Here is a 20257-nt window from a genome sequence, read left to right as displayed (position 1 = left end):
ACCCTCCTAGTGAAAACGTTTTTCCTAATATCCAACCTAAACCTCCCCCACTGCAATTTGAGACCATTACTCCTTGTTTTGTCATCAGGTACCATTGAACAGTCTAGATCCATCCTCTTTGGAACCCCCTTTCAGGTAGTTGAAAGCAGCTATCAAATCCTCCCTCATTCTTCTCTTCTGCAGACTAAACAATCCCATTTCCCTCAGCCTCTCCTCATAAGTCATGTGCTCCAGCCCCCTAATCATTTTTGTTGCCCTCCGCTGGACTCTTTCCAATTTTTCCACATCCTTCTTGTAGTGTGTGGCCCAGAATTGGACACAGTATTCCAGATGAGGCCTCACCAATGCCGAATAGAGGGGAATGATCACGTCCCTCGATCTGCTGGCAATGTCCCTACTTATACAGCCCAAAATGCCGTTAGCCTTCTTGGCAACAAGGGCACACTGTTGACTCATATCCAGCTTCTCGTCCACTGTGACCGCTAGGTCTTTTTCTGCAGAACTGCTGCCTAGCCATTCGGTCCCTCGTCTGTAACAGTGAATGGGATTCTTCCGTCCTAAGTGCAGGACTCTGCACTTGTCCTTGTTGAACCTCATCAGGTTTCTTTTGGCCCAGTCCTCTAATTTATCCAGGTCCCTCTGTATCCTATCCCTACCCTCCAGCATATCTACCACTCCTCCAAGTTTAGTGTCATCTGCAAACTTGCTGAGAGTGCAGTCCATGCCATCCTCCAGATCATTAATGAAGATATTGAACAAAACTGGCCCCAGGACCGACCCTTGGGGCACTCCACTTGAAACTGACTGCCATCTAGACATGGAGCCGCTGATCACTACCTGTTGAGCCCGACGATCTAGCCAGCTTTCTATCCACCTTATAGTCCAATCATCCAGCCTATACTTCTTTAACTTGCCAGCAAGAATACTGTGGGAGACCGTATCAAAAGCTTTGCTAAAGTCAAGGAATAACACGTCCACTGCCTTCCCCTCAGCCGCAGAGCCAGTTATCTCATCATAGAAGGCAATTAGGTTAGTCAGGCATGACTTGCCCTTGGTGAAGCCATGCTGACTGTTCCTGGTCACTTTCCTCTCTAGGTGCTTCAGAATTGATTCCTTGAGGACCTACTCCATGATTTTTCCAGGGACTGAGGTGAGGCTGTAGTTCCCTGGATCCTCTGCCTTCCCTTTTTTAAAGATGGGCACTACAGTAGCCTTTTTCCAGTCATCTGGGACCTCCCCCGTTCGCCATGAGTTTTCAAAGATAATGGCCAATGGATCTGCAATAACATCTGCTAACTCCTTTAGCTAGTGCAAGAGCATCTTAGTTTGGAACAAAATGACAGAGTCTTAAATTTATTATCTTATTGCTCTTATTAAAAATGGCCCAACTATCACCATTTAAAAATTAGCTAATGTGCAAGTGTGGCAGAAGGTGTCCACATATTTTTGAGGATTTATGCATAAAGGCTGCTGAATGCCTAATTGTGCTGTAGACTTGTGTAGTGGGGCAGCTGCCCACTCCAGTTGGCAAGGGGTTAAAAGCATCCCTGGAGAGGGCTGCTGCTGGGAAAAGGAGTGACACTACCTGAGTGAGTAGCTGACCACAGGTGTGGCCAGCTCAATCAGGGCCCAGCTGGCCCAGATAAGAGGGCTGGGGGCCAGGAGCTGTGGAATCTCTCTCTAGCTGTGGAGAGAGAAGGACCTGGCTGCCTGGGAGCTCAAGGTACTGGGAATAGAGCCGTGCTGGGGAAAGGCAAGAGGAGCTCTGTCTAGCAACTCCCCAGGGTGCAGGCCTTGGGAAAAGGCCAAAACAGGTACTGGGGTTGCAGAGGCTGCAGCCTGGGCTTAAACAGAGGCAGCTGGTCCGAACCCATTGTCAATGATTAGTGGCCATTACAGACTGCAGTCTGCCCCAGTGAGCGGGGGCTAGATGATGAATGGCAGTAGCCACTGAGATAAGGTGGGTTTAGAGGGCTGGGGGTTCCCATGTGAGGGGCAATCTAGAGTGTGGGGGTACTGCTGGCACAGAACCGCAAGGTAAAGGGCACTGGGGTCCAGGAGGAACACGGGGCCAGCGCCAGGCGAGATACCAGTCTGGCACCGGCGAGTCATCGCTTCGCTGCAACTTGGTAGGCTCCAAACCAGCTGTTCCAATCTGTTGTGCAAAGAATATGCTCTGTAAAAGAAAATCATCAATTTACTATAGGTATTCTTCATTACATAATACGCCCAAATCCTACAGTGCCTTTTAGACGAACCTCCTGTTGGCACCAATGAGAGTCTTTCCTATGTAATTGTTGCCCTTATTTAACATTTATTTTACGGTAGTGTCTAGAGCAATGGTTCTTTGAGAGATGTCCCTGGGGGTGCTCCACTCCAGGTGTTGGTGCACCCTTACACCTTCGCTCGGAGATTTTTACAGCAGTACTCGCACGGGTCGTGCACACACGGTGCCTGCCTCCCATGCCGACTGTATCTCAATAACACGTGCACCCGGCCCGGGTTCCTCAGTTCCTTCTCTACCATCTCCGGCCTGAGACAGAGCTCAGGAGTCTTGCTCAATTATTTCTTGCTTTAGATAGTTAGTTAGTTGTTTATACAGTTTATCTAGGGGTTTTTTTAGTCAGATAAATTTCATTTCCCCATTCTTCTCTTGAATTTTTTTCCCTTCCCAGTTTTTTTTGTCAGTTAGACAGTTTATTATACAATGCCTGCTCACCAGGTTTTAAGAGATGCAGTACATGCAGAGAGGCCATCCCCATCTCTGATGGCCATTCTCTGTGTGTTTGGGGAAGTCCCATGTCCCCCAGAAATGTGCTCACTGCAGGAAACTGTGGGCCAGGGCATGGAAGGACAGAGACCTGAGGTTCAAGTTAATTCTCATGGAGAAGTCCCTCAGACCTGCCTCAGACCCAGGTCAGTGGTCCTACTTGAGACAGAGCCCTCCTAAATCCACTAAGGTCAAGAAAACAACAAAAAAACTAGCCAGCTTCATCACTTCACAGAGACCAGCTGCCATCTAAACGGCCTCTAACCAGGTCTGTCTCGGTGCTGACCATGCCACAGCTCAGTACATACAACACTGTAGATATGTCCAACGCTGCTCGTATGCCGGCTGCTACCGGTACACACTGCTCCGGTGCTGAGGCTACCGACTTAAAATTGCCTACCTCTTCTAATACGGCACCGCAAAGGACTCGGTGCCTACTCAGCTGAGCCTGCCTGTGCTGCACATAAGTACGGTTGCTCTCCTGGCACTGACACCTGAACGAACTGTGATTTTGCATAAGGCACCACACGAGTCGGCACTGGCCGACCCTATAGCACCGCCGCTGCACCCAGCGCTATATATTCCAGCTCCTTCTACCTCCGCACTGTAATTTTGTCATTCCAGTGATTTGCTAATCTTGGCAACTCCAGATTCCCCATTACTTGGTACCGATCTCTCACCGAGACCATCGGCATGGCACTGACAGCTATCTCCTATTCCCTCTCACTTTTCTAGTGATGAAGATGACAATGTGGAGGGAGTTTTTTCATCATACCATTCCTCCCCACTTCATACTCCCACTATCATGGGACCCAGGAGACCAAGGTCCTTATATTCCAGGGACTTACCACTCTGGTATGGACACCTGTGGATGGGAGCAACCATGCCCTTCCCTGGACAATGGCATTATTGGAACCCGTGAGGGTCCTGCAGCTGGCACCACAGTAGCTGGTACAGCCCACGCAGAGGCAACATTAGATCTCCTCTTGTACCCATCCACACTTCTGCGACAGATGACCAGCAGCAACCTGCAACAGTGCACATAGACGAAGAGGCACCTGAACCCTCTCCAAATAACAATAATTCATCCACCTCACCAGAAGAAGCTATTATGTCCCCATCCCCAACAACAGCGGATGATTTTACTCATTTTCAGGACCTCAGCATGAGCTGACTGACATATTACAACCTTCAACCTCCTCCAAGATGGCCCTACCTATTAATGGAGCCATGATGGATCCTGCCAAGAATATCTGGCAAACTCCAGCCACCATACCCGCAACCTGCAGAAGGGAAGACTGGAAATACTATATTCACTCCAGGGGCTCAGAATTCCTTTTCATTCATCCAGCACCAAATTCACTGGCAGTAGAAGCAGCCAGCCAAAAGAACAAACAGCAGCATTTCCGATCCATTCCCTCTGTCAAGGGCAGCAAAAGAATGGACCTACATTTACGGGATGAGTAGTGGAGATTGTTTGACAGGTGCAATTTAGACCTTTGCAATACTTTTTTACAGAAAAGAAAAGTGGGGGATGGCGACCCATCCTCGACCTCAGGTGACTCAACAAGTTCGTCAAAAAGCAAAAATTCAAACTGCTTACCCTCACAACCATAATTCTAGCGCTGGAGCAGGGAGATTGATTTTCAGCCCTGGACCTGCAGGATGCTTACTTTCATGTAACTATACACCCCTCCCACAGGCATTTTCTCAGATTTGTTATGGGCTCAAATCACTACCAATACAGGGTTCTGCCCTTTGTGCCTCCAACACAATATCCAAATTTCAGCCTCCTACCTACCTGGTTCATTAAACACCATTTTGGATGAGCTCAGGAGATCTTTTCCCCTAGATCATGAATGGAAGACAAACCACACCATCCTACGCAACGGAGATACCCGTGACTGGATCTTTTTGCAACTGCAACCAATAAAAAATGCCCGGAATTCTGTTCCAGAGTGGGCCTTGGAAAGCAGTCGATGGGAGATACATTCACCATCTAATGACACAACAATTTCCTATATGCATTCCCCCCGATACCAATTCTTCACAGGGTATTAAAAAAAATAGGAGCGGAGAGGGCCAGGGTCATACTAATATCCCCTATGCAGAGACAAAATTTCTCGATACTTTAAATTACTGCTTCTTGGAGCAGCTGGTACGGGAACCCACAAGGGGAGAGGCAACTCTAGATTTAGTCCTGAATAGAGCGCAGGATCTGGTCCAAGAGGTAACTATAACAGGACTGCTTGGAAATAGTGACCATAATATAATAACATTTAATATCCTTACATGGGAAGATCATCTCAACAGCCCAACACTGTGGCATTTAATTTCGAAAAGGGGAACTATGCAATAATGAGGGGGTTAGTTAAACAGAAATTAAAAGGTACAGTGACTCAAGTGAAATCCCTGCAAGCTGCCTGGGTGCTTTTTAAGGATGCCATAATAGAGGCCCAACTTAAACGTATACCCCAAATTAAGAAACACAGTAAAAGACCTAAAAAAGAGCCACCATGGCTTAACAAGCATGTAAAAGAAGCAGTGAGAGATTAAAAGACTTCCTTTAAAAAGTGGAAGTCAGATCCTAGTGAGGTAAATAGAAAGGAGCATAAACACTGCCAAATTAAGTGTAAAAATATAATAAGAAAAGCCAAAGAAGAGTTTAAAGAATGAGTAGCCAAAAACTCAAAAGGTAATAATAAGATATGTTTTAAGTACATCAGAAGCAGGAAGCCTGCTGAACAACCAATGGGGCCCCTGGATAATCAAGATACAAAAGGAGCGATTAAAGATGATAAAGCTATTGCGGAGAAACTAAATGAATTCTTTGCTTCAGTCTTCATAGACTCATAGACTCTAGGACTGGAAGGGACCTCGAGAGGTCATCGAGTCCAGGCCCCTGCCCTCATGGCAGGACCAAATACTGTCTAGACCATCCCTAATAGACATTTATCTAACCTACTCTTAAATATCTCCAGCGATGGAGATTCCACAACTTCCCTAGGCAATCTATTCCAGTGTTTAACTACCCTGACAGTTAGGAACTTTTTCCTAATGTCCAACCTAAATCTCCCTTGCTGCAGTTTAAGCCCATTGCTTCTTGTTCTATCATTGGAGGCTAAGGTGAACAAGTTTTCTCCCTCCTCCTGATGACACCCTTTTAGATACCTGAAAACTGATATCAGGTCCCCTCTCAGTCTTCTCTTTTCCAAACTAAATGAACCCAATTCCTTCAGCCTTCCTTCATAGGTCATGTTCTCAAGACCTTTAATCATTCTTGTTGCTCTTCTCTGGACCCTCTCCAATTTCTCCACATCTTTCTTGAAATGCGGTGCCCAGAACTGGACACAATACTCCAGTTGAGGCCTAACCAGCGCAGAGTAAAGCGGAAGAATGACTTCTCGTGTCTTGTTTACAACACACCTGTTAATGCATCCCAGAATCACGTTTGCTTTTTTTGCAACAGTATCACACTGTTCACTCATATTAAGCTTGTGGTCCACTATGACCCCTAGATCTCTTTCTGCCATACTCCTTCCTAGACAGTCTCTTCCCATTCTGTATGTGTGAAACTGATTGTTCCTTCCTAAGTGGAGCACTTTGCATTTATCTTTATTGAACTTCATCCTGTTTACCTCAGACCATTTCTCCAATTTGTCCAGATCATTTTGAATTTTGACCCTGTCCTCCAGAGCAGTTGCAATCCCTCCCAGTTTGGTATCATCCGCAAACTTAAAAAGCGTACTTTCTATGCCAACATCTAAATCGTTGATGAAGATATTGAACAGAACCGGTCCCAAAACAGATCCCTGCGGAACCCCACTTGTTATACCTTTCCAGCAGGATTGGGAGCCATTAACAACTACTCTCTGAGTACGGTTATCCAGCCAGTTATGCACCCACCTTATAGTAGCCCCATCTAAATTGTACTTTCCTAGCTTATCTATAAGAATATCATGCGAAACTGTATCAAATGCCTTACTAAAGTCTAGGTATATCACATCCACCGCTTCTCCCTTATCCACAAGGCTCGTTATCCTATCAAAGAACATTATCAGATTAGTTTGACACGATTTGTTCTTTACAAATCCATGCTGGCTATTCCCTATCACCTTACCACCTTCCAAGTGTTTGCAGATGATTTCTTTGATTACCTGCTCCATTATCTTCCCTGGCACAGAAGTTAAACTAACTGGTCTGTAGTTTCCTGGGTTGTTTTTATTTCCCTTTTTATAGATGGGCACTATATTTGCCCCCTTCCAGTCTTCTGGAATCTCCCCCGTCTCCCATGATTTCCCAAAGATAATAGCTAGAGGCTCAGATACCTCCTCTATTAACTCCTTGAGTATTCTAGGATGCATTTCATCAGGCCCTGGTGACTTGCAGGCATCTAACTTTTCTAAGTGCTTTTTTACTTGCTCTTTCCTTATTTTCTCTTCTAAACCTACCCTCTTCCCGTAAGCATTCACTATACTAGACATTCCTTCAGACTTCTCAGTGAAGACCGAAACAAAGAAGTCATTAAGCATCTCTGCCATTTCCAAGTCTCCCGTTACTGTTACCCCCTCCTCATTGAGCAGTGGGCCTACCCTGTCCTTAGTCTTCCTTTTGCTTCTAATGTATTGATAAAAAGTCTTCTTGTTTCCCTTTATTCCCATAGCTAGTGTGAGTTCATTTTGTGCCTTTGCTTTTCTAATCTTGCCTCTGCATTCCTGTGTTATTTGCCTATATTCATCCTTCGTGATCTGACCTAGTTTCCATTTTTTATATGCCACCTTTTTATTTTGTAGGTCACGCAAGATCTCAAGGGTAAGCCAAGGTGGTCTTTTGCCACATTTTCTATCTTTCCTAACCATCGGAATAACTTGCTTCTGGGCCCTTAATAGCGTCCCTTTGAAAAACTGCCAACTTTCCTCAGTTGTTTTTCCCCTCAGTCTTAATTCCCATGGGACCTTGCCTATCAGCTCTCTGAGCTTACCAAAATCCGCCTTCCTGAAATCCATTGTCTCTATTCTGCTGTACTCCTTTCTACCCTTCCTTAGAATTGCAAATTCTATGATTTCATGATCACTTTCACCCAAGCTTCCTTCTACTTTTAAATTCTCAACAAGTTCCTCCCTGTTGGTTAAAATCAAGTCTAGAACAGCTTCCCCCCAGTAGCTTTTTCAATTTTCTGAAATAAAAAGTTGTCTGCAATACAGTCCAGGAACTTATTGGATAGTCTGTGCCCCGCGGTGTTATTTTCCCAACATATATCTGGATAGTTGAAGTCCCCCATCACCACCAAATCTTGGGCTTTGGATGATTTTGTTAGTTGTTTGAAAAAAGCCTCATCCACCTCTTCCGCCTGATTAGGTGGCCTGTAGTAGACTCCCAGCATGACATCACCTGTGTTTTTTACCCCTTTTAGCCTAACCCAGAGACTCTCCACCCTTCCGTCTCCTATGTCCATCTCCACCTCAGTCCAAGTGTGTACATTTTTAATATATAAGGCAACACCTCCTCCCTTTTTCCCCTGTCTATCCTTCCTGAGCAAACTATACCCATCCACACCAACATTCCAGTCGTGTGTATTATCCCACCAAGTTTCAGTAATGCCAATAATGTCATAGTTGTATTTATTTATTAGCACTTCCAGTTCTTCCTGCTTATTACCCATACTTCTTGCATTTGTATAAAGGCATCTAAGATACTGGTTTGATCTTGCCTCCCAGCTTCGCCCTGACCCTCCTTCCTCTCTGCCATTATAGCCCGTGCTCCCTCCTGTTTCCAACCCATCTTCCAGGTCTTGTTCCCCACTTACCTGTGGGCTTTGCTCACCTGTCCCCGTCGAACCTAGTTTAAAGCCCTCCTTACTAGGTTAGCCAGTCTGTGCGCAAATAAGGCCTTTCCCCGCTTCGAAAGGTGAACGCCATCCGTTCCTAGCAATCCTTCCTCAAATAGCATCCCGTGGTCGAGGAAGCCAAAGCCCTCCTGGCGACACCATCTTCGCAGCCAGGCATTCACCTCCACGATGCATCTGTTTCTGCCCGGACCCCTACCTTCAACAGGAAGAATCGAAGAGAATACCACCTGCACTCCAAACTCCTTAACCCGTACTCCCAGAGCCCTGTAGTCACTCTTGATCTGCTCAGCGTCACACCTCGCAGTATCATTTGTGCCCACATGGATGAGTAGCATGGGATAGTAGTCAGAAGGCCGGATAATTCTCGACAAAGCCTCTGTAACATCTCGGATACGGGCCCCTGGCAGGCAGCATACCTCCCGGGATGAACGGTCAGGGCGACAGATGGGTGTCTCCGTCCCCCTCAGCAGAGAGTCTCCAACCACCACTACCCTACGTTTCTTATCAGTGGTGGCAGCAGACCTCCCAGCCTTAGGGGTACGAGGCTTCACCCCCTTCACTGTTGGGGGTGATTTCTTCTCTCCTGTATCAAGAAGAGCATAACGGTTATCTTTTACCACAACAGGAGGGTTCGCAGCAGCGGTGGAGCACTGCCTGCTGCTAGAAGTAACCAGTTGGCTGTGTCCACCCTGAGCCTCCTCCTCCACTGGTGTGTCAGATACACCAGTGGAGGAGGAGATGCCTCAGGGTGTGTCGGTAGTCCTGTCAACTGGGACAGCACCATCAGCTGTCTCCACATGGATACTGTCCAGGAATTGCTCATGGACATAGATGTTCCTCAGCCTGGCCACCTCCTCCTGTAGCTCTCCCACCTGCTGCCTGAGAGATTCCACCAGCAGGCACCTTTCACATTGGATGCCACCCCCAGCCTGGATATCAGTAAGTGGAAATTGCAAATTACAGTCTTTGCAAGCCCACACCAGAATCTGGGTAAAAGCATCCATGCTTTGGTGCTCTGTCTGGCTACAGGCGCAGGTGGAGGAGACAGAAGCAGTGCTGGCACAGGTGTTGTGGGTCCTCCTCACCATTGTAAGCCTCCCTCTGTCAAACTCTCGCAAATTCCCGTCTACAGTTCCCTGTCCACTCCTCTCTGCTGTAAACAGAAAGGTTTTTGATGTGGCTCAGGTTATGGGTTCAGGGGACCAATGGGTCACAAATGAGACCGACAAGGGACCCCCCCCTCCCTTCCTACTCCCCTTCCAAACTCCCTTGCCAAACTCCCCGTTAGCAGCTCCTGTTCGCTAAGCTCCCTGGTCGCTTGTGCGCAGCTTTATAAAGCCCTGGCCTGAGTGAATGCCCCGCCCACTGGTTAAGGTTCAGCCAATTACCAGAGGCTTCTAGCTTTCAAACCTTCCTAGTAGCTCCACCTCCAACTGCCAGCTACAGCACACGGTCCTTCAAACAAACAAACCAAACAGACTGACAAACACAAGCTCAGCACACAGCAAGTAACCCCCAAACACACACACAAACCCAAACACTGCAGACAGTCACTTACCCCACAGATGCTGTCTGTGCTCCTCCTTCACCTGGAGAACTCCCTTGCCAAACTCCCTGTTAGCAGCTCCTGTTCGCTAAGCTGAGGATGGCTGAGGATGTTAGGGAGATTCCCAAACCTGAGCCGGCTTTTGTAGGTGACAAATCTGAGGAACTGTCACAGATTGAAGTGTCACTAGAGGAGGTTTTGGAATTAATTGATTAACTTAATATTAACAAGTCACCACGACCAGATGGCATTCACCCAAGAGTTCTGAAAGAACTCAAATATGAAGTTGCGGAACTATTAACTAGGGTTTGTAATCTGTACTTTAAATTGGCCTCTGTACCCAACGACTGGAAAATAGCTAACGTAAGGCCAATATTTAAAAAGGGCTCTAGAGGTGATCCCAGCAATTACAGACCGTTAAGTCTAACATCGGTACCAGGCAAAGTAGTCGAAACAATAGTAAAGAATAAAAGTGTACCCAATTTTACACCTGAATGCTGTACCTCAAAGCATGGCCCCTCAGTGGTTCTCTAATGAGGAACTAGACTGCTTTGAACAGGTACAAAGAGTACTATTACATAGGTGGTACATGTGGATTGTGTTCTGCTATCTCCATAAATGGAATAGGTTCACTCGCTAGTGCTCCACCAAGCAAGCCACTCCTGCTTCCATCGCTCTTTCACTAATACTAGACTGTCTTTTATAACAAACTATCTGGGCTCAACTTTAGCTCCATAAAGATACATCTAGCAGTAATTATAGTGTTTCACAATAAGACCAGAGGCACTACTATCTTCACCCTCCCCATCACAAATTGATTCCTCAAAGCTCTCCTGACCCTATAACCAGACATTAGACCACCCACTCAACCCTGGGACCTACACTTGGTCCTCACATGCTTGATGTGCCATCCATTTGAGTCACTTGCAACATGCTCCCTCCTACATCTACCCATGAAAACTGCATTTTTAGTTGCTGTTACATCTGCCAGATGTGTAGAAGAACTTGGAGTGCTTATGGCTGACCACCGTACACTATATTTTTTAAGGACAAAGTCATGTTCTGAACGTATCCAAAATTTCTCCTGAAGGTGCATTCCTCCTCCTACCTCAATGAACCTACCAAACTTCTTTCCTAAGTGACTTGTGAACACTTTTGAATCATAGATTATTAGGTTTGGAAGGGACCTCAGGAGATCATCTAGTCCAACCCCCTGCTTAAAGCAGGGCTAATCCCCAAATGTCCCCCTCAAGGATTGAATTCACAACCCTGGGTTTAGCAGGCCAGTGCTCAAACCACTGAGCTATCCCTCCCCCCAGTGTGCACAGAGCATTATCCTTTTATTTGGATAGAACTAAGCCCTTTAGGGTTTCCCCTAAACTTTTCATTTCCATCACAGGATGATCCAGAGGCAAATTCATCTCTACCCAGAGAATATCCAATTAGATAGCAGACTGCATCTGCCTATGCTACCAACTAAAGAAGATTAATCCTCTGACTTCTGTTAGAGCACAGTCCACCAGATCTGCATCAACGTTTGTGGCATTCTTACATAACATTCTCCTCACAGATATTTGCAAAACCGCCACCTGGGCTTCAGAGCATATCTTTGCTAAACATTATGCTCTTAATCAGGACTGACTGACATTCAAATGGGCCAAGCTGTGCTGTTTATAGATTTTGTTACCAGTTCTGAAGTCCCTACCTCCTTAAGAAAGACTGCTTTTCAGTCACCTGGAGTGGAGCACTCACAGGGACATCTCTCTCTTGAAGAGGAGGTTACTCACCTGTGCATCTCAACTGACGTTCTTTGAGATGAGTGTTCCTGTGGGTGGTCCACTACCCACCCTCCTCCCCTCTACTTCGAAGTTTGGAGCAGTCTCCATTGCAGAGAAGACACTGAGGAGGTGGGCCGCGTGAGCGCATTATTGAGGCACATGAGGCAGGCAATGCGTGTGCGTGGCCTGTGTGAATACTGCTGTAAAAATCTCTGAGCGAAGACGCAGGGACGCACCAACACCTGGAGTGGAGCGCTCACAGGGACATCTCTTGCAGAACATCAGTTACTGCACAGGTGAGTAACCTCCTCATTTCAAACCTATTTGATCGCACCCCCCTTCTTTGTGTCTGTAGTAGTCTATCCTCCCTCCTGCCACACAAGAACAGATACTGACAAAAAAAAATCAACATGCAACTCTGACTAAGTATTAATAACAGTAGGGCACTGATTCAAACAGAGCGAACGATCCATCATAATAAGAGTAAAAGGAAAACTGCAACTGTGGTCAATGCTTACAATTAAATGTTCACACCGCATCATAGCAAATGCATTAACGTACAGATGGTAACGACTTTTTATAACGCTGTGCAAGTTTAACAGACATCTGTCAAAACCCACAGCGCCATCTAGAGTCAAATGCACAGCACCCTCTGAGGACCTGATATGTTTGGGGGAATCAGCTTTGCTGTGGGTAAAATATGCGCAGTAATTCCTCCCCTCAAAAGCTTCTCATGCCCCCACTCCCAGAATACATTCTACACTGCGCCAGGGCCTGTGGGCCTGCCCCCGATTTTGAGAACCTCTGGTCTAGAGACCTCGACCAGGTCAGAACCTCATAGTGCTGGGGGCTGTACAAACATATTGTAAATGACATTCTGAGTAAGGCCCTACTTGAGTCGTGGGATGATTGCCAAATAATTGCTGAGTTGCGGACAAGACATGGAAAATCACAGAAAAGTAATAATGGACCTTTATTAATTGCAGTCATTTGGAAAAGCCAAAGAAGACCTATTTGTTTAAGAAAAAATAGCTGGAACAATACAAACACTCAAGCATTATGTGATGCCTGCTAATTTTTTTGGTAACTAAACATTTTGCTGCACCTATATTACAGTCATCAATGCACGAGGCTGACAGCAGGAGCCCAGCCACCTAGGGTTGACCAGTGGGACACCAGCCCCCGGTCACCCAGGGCGGGTGGCTGGGGCTCCTGATGTCAGTCCTCCATATGTCAGGTTTCCTGCTGTCAGCTCCAGGCAGACTGGAAATAAGGTGTAAGTTTTTAACAGCAAGGGTAATTATCCATTGGAACAATTTACCAAGGGTTGTGGTGGAGTCTCCATTACTGGCAATTTTAAAATCAAGTTTAGATGTTTTTCTGAAAGATTTGTTCTAGGAATTGTTTTGGGAAAGTTCTCTGGCCTGTGTTATACAGGAGGTTAGACTAGATGATCACAATTGTCCCTTCTGGCCATGTAATCTATGAAATAAAGAGTAGAATGTAGGAAAAAATGGTTCGTTGTCCAGACCTCATTTCCTGAAGGTAAATCCTCTTATTCATATATATTGAGAAAGCAGTCAATGTAGTAATCAATTTGAAATGCTCTAGGTTAATTTAGATCAGTCTGAACCATTTTAAACAAGAAAATTGCTTGTTGTTAAACAGATGTAAAAGATTTATGTAGGACGTTGTTACAAAATCCTCCAGAAATTATATGTATGTAATGTATAGCTGTTTTTTGAGAACTGGAGTGTAAAAATAGAAATCTAAAATAATGGTTGAACCACCTACATAGCCTTAAGGGTTGTGAGGAAAATATTCCTGCATCATTATTTTAAATTGTTCTATATAAAATGTAGTGAGGACTCTCCAAAATTTACACGTAGAAGACAATTAGGAGAAGTAAATGTTAGATGTCAGCAGGAGCAGATGAGGGGAAAAAAATCCAGATAAATAAGAATCATTAGTGAGAAGATGAACAAATGCTACCTGACCTAACTAGCAAGTGAAATCAGGGAATTGGGGAGGGTAATTTCTCCTACAGTCTAGATAGCATGATGTCTTCTGTTTTCCCTGAGTTACTCATAAAAGAAGAGACTAAATTACAACTAATCAGGTACACATGTACATGTCCTTGTCTCTCTGCAAATTGTTTCAGTCCTTTTATCCTGGAGAGATGCACTGTATTTTACATCCCTCTGAATCTCTGCAAATGTTGTTTGCCACAACCAAAAATTAAAACAAAACAAACTGAAATAAAGCTAAGAACGGCTGCTATTCTCTCTCATTTTTAAAAGGGCAAAGGATGATGCTCAAATGTAATATCCTGGGTATTCATTAACAAGATGTGTTCTGATAAAGCTCCGATTGGTAATTGCTGGGGTCATCCAAATCAAATCAATAACCTTTCAGTGTTTAAGAAACAGTTGACAACACTACATGAAATATTAGGTATTGATCCTTTTGCATGCATGTGATCACTGCTGTCATTTTCTTCTTTCTAGTGGCGCTTCATTAGCGATATTGAATTTCACCCACATTTATGCAAATATACAGGGACCACAAGTTGGTCCAGCAGTCAAGTGAGATGAGGATAGCACAAGAGCCGCTAATGGATTAGTGCAGGTTAGCAGAAGCCTCTGGTGGTGTAAGCTGGTGTATTCATGTCATCTGGGGATCTGGCCCCTTGTGACTATCTAGGGACTTGTTTCATCCCAGTCTCTGCAGTATTTGAAGTTTATGGAGTTACACCAGCCTAAAAGTGATGTACCCAGGAGAAAAATCAGGCATCTTGTATCCCAAGAGTAGTTAACACCAGGCCAGACCAATGTTCCTTCTAATTTTTCCCATCCATGTGCAGAATGAATTTTGCTATGTGCACCAATGTGGAGGTGATGTGTGGCAGGGGGCTCAGGGCTGGGGCAGAGGGTTGGAGTACAGGGTGTGTGGGCTCCGGCTGAGGATGTGGGCTGGGGGTGGGGCCGGGGATGAGGATGAGGAGTTTGGCGTACAGATGTCAGGACTCGCATGAAAGCCCCCTAAGCTTATTTCTACCAGCTTAGGTTAAACCTGGTACACTGCCACCACCAAGTGATTTAACAAAAAACAGGGAAAGGACCACTTGGAGTTCCTCTTCCCCCAAAATATCCCCCTAAGCCATTACGCCCCCTTTCCTGGGGAGGCTTGAGAATAATATCCTAACCAGTTGATTACAAAGTGATCAAAGACCCAAACCCTGGGTCTTTGGACAATGGAAAAAACAGTCAGGTTCTTAAAAGAAGGATTTTGTTAAAAAGAAAATGTAAAAATCATCTCTGTAAAATCAGGATGGAAAATAACTTTACAGGGTAATCAGATTCAAAGAGCCCAGAGGAACCCCCTCTAGCCTTAGTTTCAAAGTTACAACAAAACAGGGATAAACCTCCCTCTAGCAAAGGTAAAATTCACAAGTTGAGAAAACAAAGATAAACTAACATGCCTTGCTTGGCTGTTACTTACAAGTTTGAAGTATGATAGACTTGTTCAGAAAGATTTGGAGAACACGAACTGATGTCCGATCCCTCTTAGTCCCAAGAGCAAACACCACCAAAACAAAGAGCACAAACAAAAGCCTCCCCCCGCCCCACGTTTGAAAGTATCTTGTCCCCTTATTGGTCCTTTGGGTCAGGTGTCAGCCAGATTACCTGAGCTGCTTAACCCTTTACAGGTAAAAAAGGATTTTGGTGCCCCTGGCCAGGAGAGATTTTATAGTATTGTATACAGGAGGGTTGTTACCCTTCCCTTTATAGTTATGACAGTGGCCTCCTGCACGGCTGCACAGGCGCGCACCTCAGAGGGAACTTAGGTTCAGACTTCTTTTCACAAAACTTCACTCCTCAATAGGCTACTGAGTGATGACACATTAAAGGGAAGAAACACGAGATAATGGGTTTTATGAGGGTAGAACACTGTGGCCTGACAAATACTCAATGGTGGCTTTTCCATCTTAACCCTTTTAAGTGTGTCATACACACAGTGGAATTGGGGACTAAATACAGGACATAGAGTGTCCGTGCTAAATTAAGAAAAATAATCTCGTCTTGAAAAACAATAACTAACAAAGGCCAAAATCCTGCCAAGACCTAAATATGTTCCACAAAGGCCTTTACAGAACAGAGGGAGAGAGAAACCTTGGTTTTGCATATGGAGATTATGTGGTATGTAGACTAGCATGCGACATTTTCTTTAATTTCAGTTTCCAAGAAATGATCTGATGGTTCATTATATCAATAATTATGCTCAAAGAGGCATTTTCATTCCAAGCTCCTATTTTCAGGCACTTATAACTTTTGGGTAGAATTACCATTTAGATGGATAGTTTTCATGAATATTCTGAGTCTAAAGGAGATTTTTTCGTGGGAGGAAAAAAGTAGCACTGTGATAGGGGACTTGGAGGGCCAACAGCTAGGGGTTAGCACACTCAGCCCCTTCCACCTCTGTCCAAGCAGTAGAGGAGCCTGTTCCTTACCTTAAGCCAGGATCTTTGGCTTTCCACCTGCATCTGGCCCTTGGCCTTTAAAGGAGTGTGGTAGTGGGACCCAGGCCCTCCCTCTGGCCCCATGGGAAGCAACAGTGGCAGCAAGTCCAAGTTCATTTTTCTGGGCCACTTGCTACCAATAAGTCCTTTCAATTTGGGGCATGTAGTCCAAATAGTCAGCTGCTTAGCAGAAAAAGAGTCCAAAGAAGCAGAGCCCTGCAGGACCCACTGGTTCTCAAAGCAGGGGGATGGTTGTTCAAAGAAGGTACTGTCTGTGGGCCTTACCCACTCTGTGGTCTCCTCTCAGCTCAACCTTCTCTGCGGCTTCTGGGCGAAAGGTTCCGCTCTCCTGCAGCCTGTCCTCCGCCTGGTCTTCTGAGCTTCCTCTTAACCTGCTCCTCTAGTTGGAGCATGTTCGGCAAACCCAGGGCTACCTGGTCCTGGCATTGCCTTTTAACCCCCTGGGGCCCAGTGTGGTGCCATCACAGGCACTCACCACAGTCAGACTGTTTCCACCATGGCACTCTTAGCCACTTCGAGTCTGGCTGGTGTGGTATGAGGAACAGGAATTGTATCTATTCTTCCCATATGACAGGGCCATACCACATTTTCAGCCAGCCGCTGGTTTTTTCTGTCCTATTTTGCACTTTCAAAGGGGAGTTGCATATATTTTTATAGTCACAATCAGTTTCAGTACAGACATGGGCATAAAACAAGGCAGGCCAAGACTGAAAATGTATTTATATTATAGATTCACTCATCAAATTAACTGAAACCTTTCAACCAATGTACGTGAGTGGAATGGGGGAGGAGCATTTACAAGAAGTGGCACTTCATCCAATTTAACATGCTACAAAAACTGGAAAGAACAGCAAAAGCAAAAAAATGTTCAACTGACATTCATCCACATAGAGTGTATGCATGTGTAACCCACATACTTTTATACTGTGTGTATGTATGTACCGTGCGTATGTGGGTGTATATATGTAATGTATTGCAGAAACATTTTAGTAGCCAGTCTGTAAAACAATGAAGAACAAGATCTATACCCATTATATGATTTTGGCACAGTTATATAGTAAGAACATGTATCTCCCGAGCTTTCCAAAATTGAAACCTATTCCCGCTGTGACCTTACTTGATCATAGATCTCATATGTCTATCCGACCAATCAGAATGCGTCCCCCTAGACTTTGATGAGAGCACCACATCTCTGCTTAATTCTGGTGTTTCATTTTTACATTTAAATATTCAAGAAATTGTTGAGAAATGTTAGTGCAATATTTTTACTATTCAAGTATTTTTAAATAAACACCATATCTTTTAAAAAATTGCTGCCTCTGGAAGAGCAGTGATAAATTGGACTAAATGTCCATAAAATTAAGTCAATTTTCTGGAGTGAGGTGAAAAATCTGTTGTATACAAAAAGAAACTGTTATGCATTAGGAGATAGAAAGTAGTTATCCTTTCACAATGTCTTGTTTTTTCCTATTTGTTTGCTGCGTATTATTATTATTTTTTTAAAAAAGGAATATGTAAACACAGCTGCATTCTGCAGTATAGTACTTCCAAGCAAAGACGATTAAACATGACACACACACTTCCGTATATTAGTTGATGCCAAGGACAGAATGAAAATGCAACACACTGGTATTGGAGAAATCAAAATAATTTTCTTTCTGTAAAGTCTACAGTGTTTAAGAGAAGAGTGCTATTTATTTATTTATGGCTTCTTCTCAAGAATAATTAGGTCCTGAATCAATAAGGAAGCTAAATACCTTTAAGAGCACACATCCATGCCTATTGAAAAAAGCATTTAAGCACATGCTTTAGTCCCATTTATTCCCATTTTTATCCTTATTGATTTTCCTTTCAAAATTGGAGACAGTGATGTTTCCTTGCATTGCGCTAGCAGTGCATTAAGCTGAGTCTGGAAAACATAGTTGGAAAGGGGCCTCTGGGCTAGCAGAAATGTATAGTATATAAAGAGATGGATCCAAGCCACAGCATTTAGATATGGATTCAGATTTTGAACCCTCGCAAATTCAGAAACGTTTGGATATATGGTTTTGGTTTGGCCCAAATTTGGGTCTGGGTTTGAAGTTGAAGCTCCTACTTTTCAAAGAATTGGAGTATTTGGACCCATGGATTTGGTGCAGGCCCATCTCTAATGGAAAGCCTTTACACTAGGTCTGAGTTACTTGACTTCCTTATCCTGGGATATGGTGCAGCTGCTTTGCACAACATTGTGGGCACAGTCTGGCCCTAAAACTGGTGTAGCTGAGTAGGGTGGGAAAACCACCCCAGCAGAGGGGGATATTCCTCTGGTACATATCTGGTGTGGTGGCTTCTGCGCCACATATACCCAGCTGCTGATATAGAGATGTGGCCAGTGGCAAGGAGATGTGACTGCGGATTCCCTACACCTTTCTCCTCTCCATTTTCTGTTCTTGAGGCTACAGGCAGCTGACATAATACAGAGCTAATGTTACACCAGAGCTCATAGACTCATAGACTCATAGACTCTAGGACTGGAAGGGACCTCGAGAGGTCATCGAGTCCAGTCCCCTGCCCTCATGGCAGGACCAAATACTGTCTAGACCATCCCTGATAGACATTTATCTAACCTACTCTTAAATATCTCCAGCGATGGAGATTCCACAACTTCCCTAGGCAATCTATTCCAGTGTTTAACTACCCTGACAGTTAGGAACCTGGGCCACAGCCAAGGATCTTGGCCACTGTCTATCCAGAAACATCCTTGTCAGGCTTCAGAGGTTGACTCAGTTGTCTCTGTTCTCTGTTCCATGGTCTTATCTGGATCAAGATATGGACACCCTATTCTCAGTTCCTGGTTCCTGCCATTGAACTGCCTCTTAGAGTATGTCAGTGTTGTAGACATACTGGTCCCAGGATATTAGAGAGACAAGGTGTGTGACAAGAAGCTTGTCTCTCTCACCAACAGAACTTGGCCCAATAAAATATATGACCTCACTCACCTTGTATTTCAGAGTATATTCACAGAATCCCTTTGATACGGTTTAGTGGAAGGCTTTTTCTATTTGGGCCAGTTCATTTTTGACTGATTTCTTTTCAGTTGTTCACCAGTTCTTCCTTTTAGTGGCATTTCTTCCTTGTTTTTTGTTGGTGGGAGTCATATGAGCAAATTAAATATGACAGATGAAGAGGAACGTGAGTTCACATAGGAAAAGTCCTCTGAATATAAGTGGGTGAATGTATGTGTGTGTAACTAGAACTTTTCAGCACATATAAATGAGTCGGCAACCATTTGCAGTTGATTTTCTTTTTCTTGCAAAACACTTATTGAAATGATTAAGCCTATTTTTGTGGAGTATAGAAATTTATCTTTGTTTTCCATTTTCTCTCTTTCAGCTCTTCTTTATGCAACTATTTTTGGAAATGTCACCACCATTTTCCAGCAAATGTATGCCAACACCAACCGATACCATGAGATGCTGAACAATGTGAGGGATTTCCTCAAATTATATCAAGTCCCAAAAGGCCTTAGTGAACGAGTCATGGATTATATTGTCTCAACATGGTCCATGTCTAAAGGGATTGACACAGAGAAGGTATGAGTGCATGAGGTAAAAATCCAGATATTGTATCTTTCAATCCATTGTGTCCTTTCAAGTAGAATAAACAGTACTGAGTACTGTAAACATGCTGGCAAAAAAAGATCTGAAGCACATGTGATTCCATTAATACTTTCATAGTGTGTTCAGAGAGAGGGAGCTGGTTTAAAATTAGGGGAAAAAAATAGGAACATTGGCAA

At 44.5% G+C, this 20257-nt stretch overlaps 1 protein-coding gene across 2 annotated transcripts in view; it reads left to right on the top strand.

The window, feature by feature from the left end:
- Positions 1–20257, top strand: part of KCNH5 (potassium voltage-gated channel subfamily H member 5) — a 248629-nt gene that overhangs the window by 151246 nt on the left and 77126 nt on the right. For both annotated transcript variants that reach the window (XM_030558539.1, XM_030558540.1), the window contains exon 8: positions 19855–20054. In XM_030558539.1, coding sequence (XP_030414399.1) covers positions 19855–20054 — 200 coding nt within the window. The remainder of the gene's footprint in view (positions 1–19854; positions 20055–20257) is intronic.

The sequence above is a fragment of the Gopherus evgoodei genome, chromosome 4 (assembly GCF_007399415.2).
Source record: "Gopherus evgoodei ecotype Sinaloan lineage chromosome 4, rGopEvg1_v1.p, whole genome shotgun sequence".
Lineage (NCBI taxonomy): Eukaryota > Metazoa > Chordata > Testudines > Testudinidae > Gopherus > Gopherus evgoodei.
Note: the sequence above shows the minus strand (reverse complement) of the source record. Positions and strands in the feature narration are given on the sequence as shown.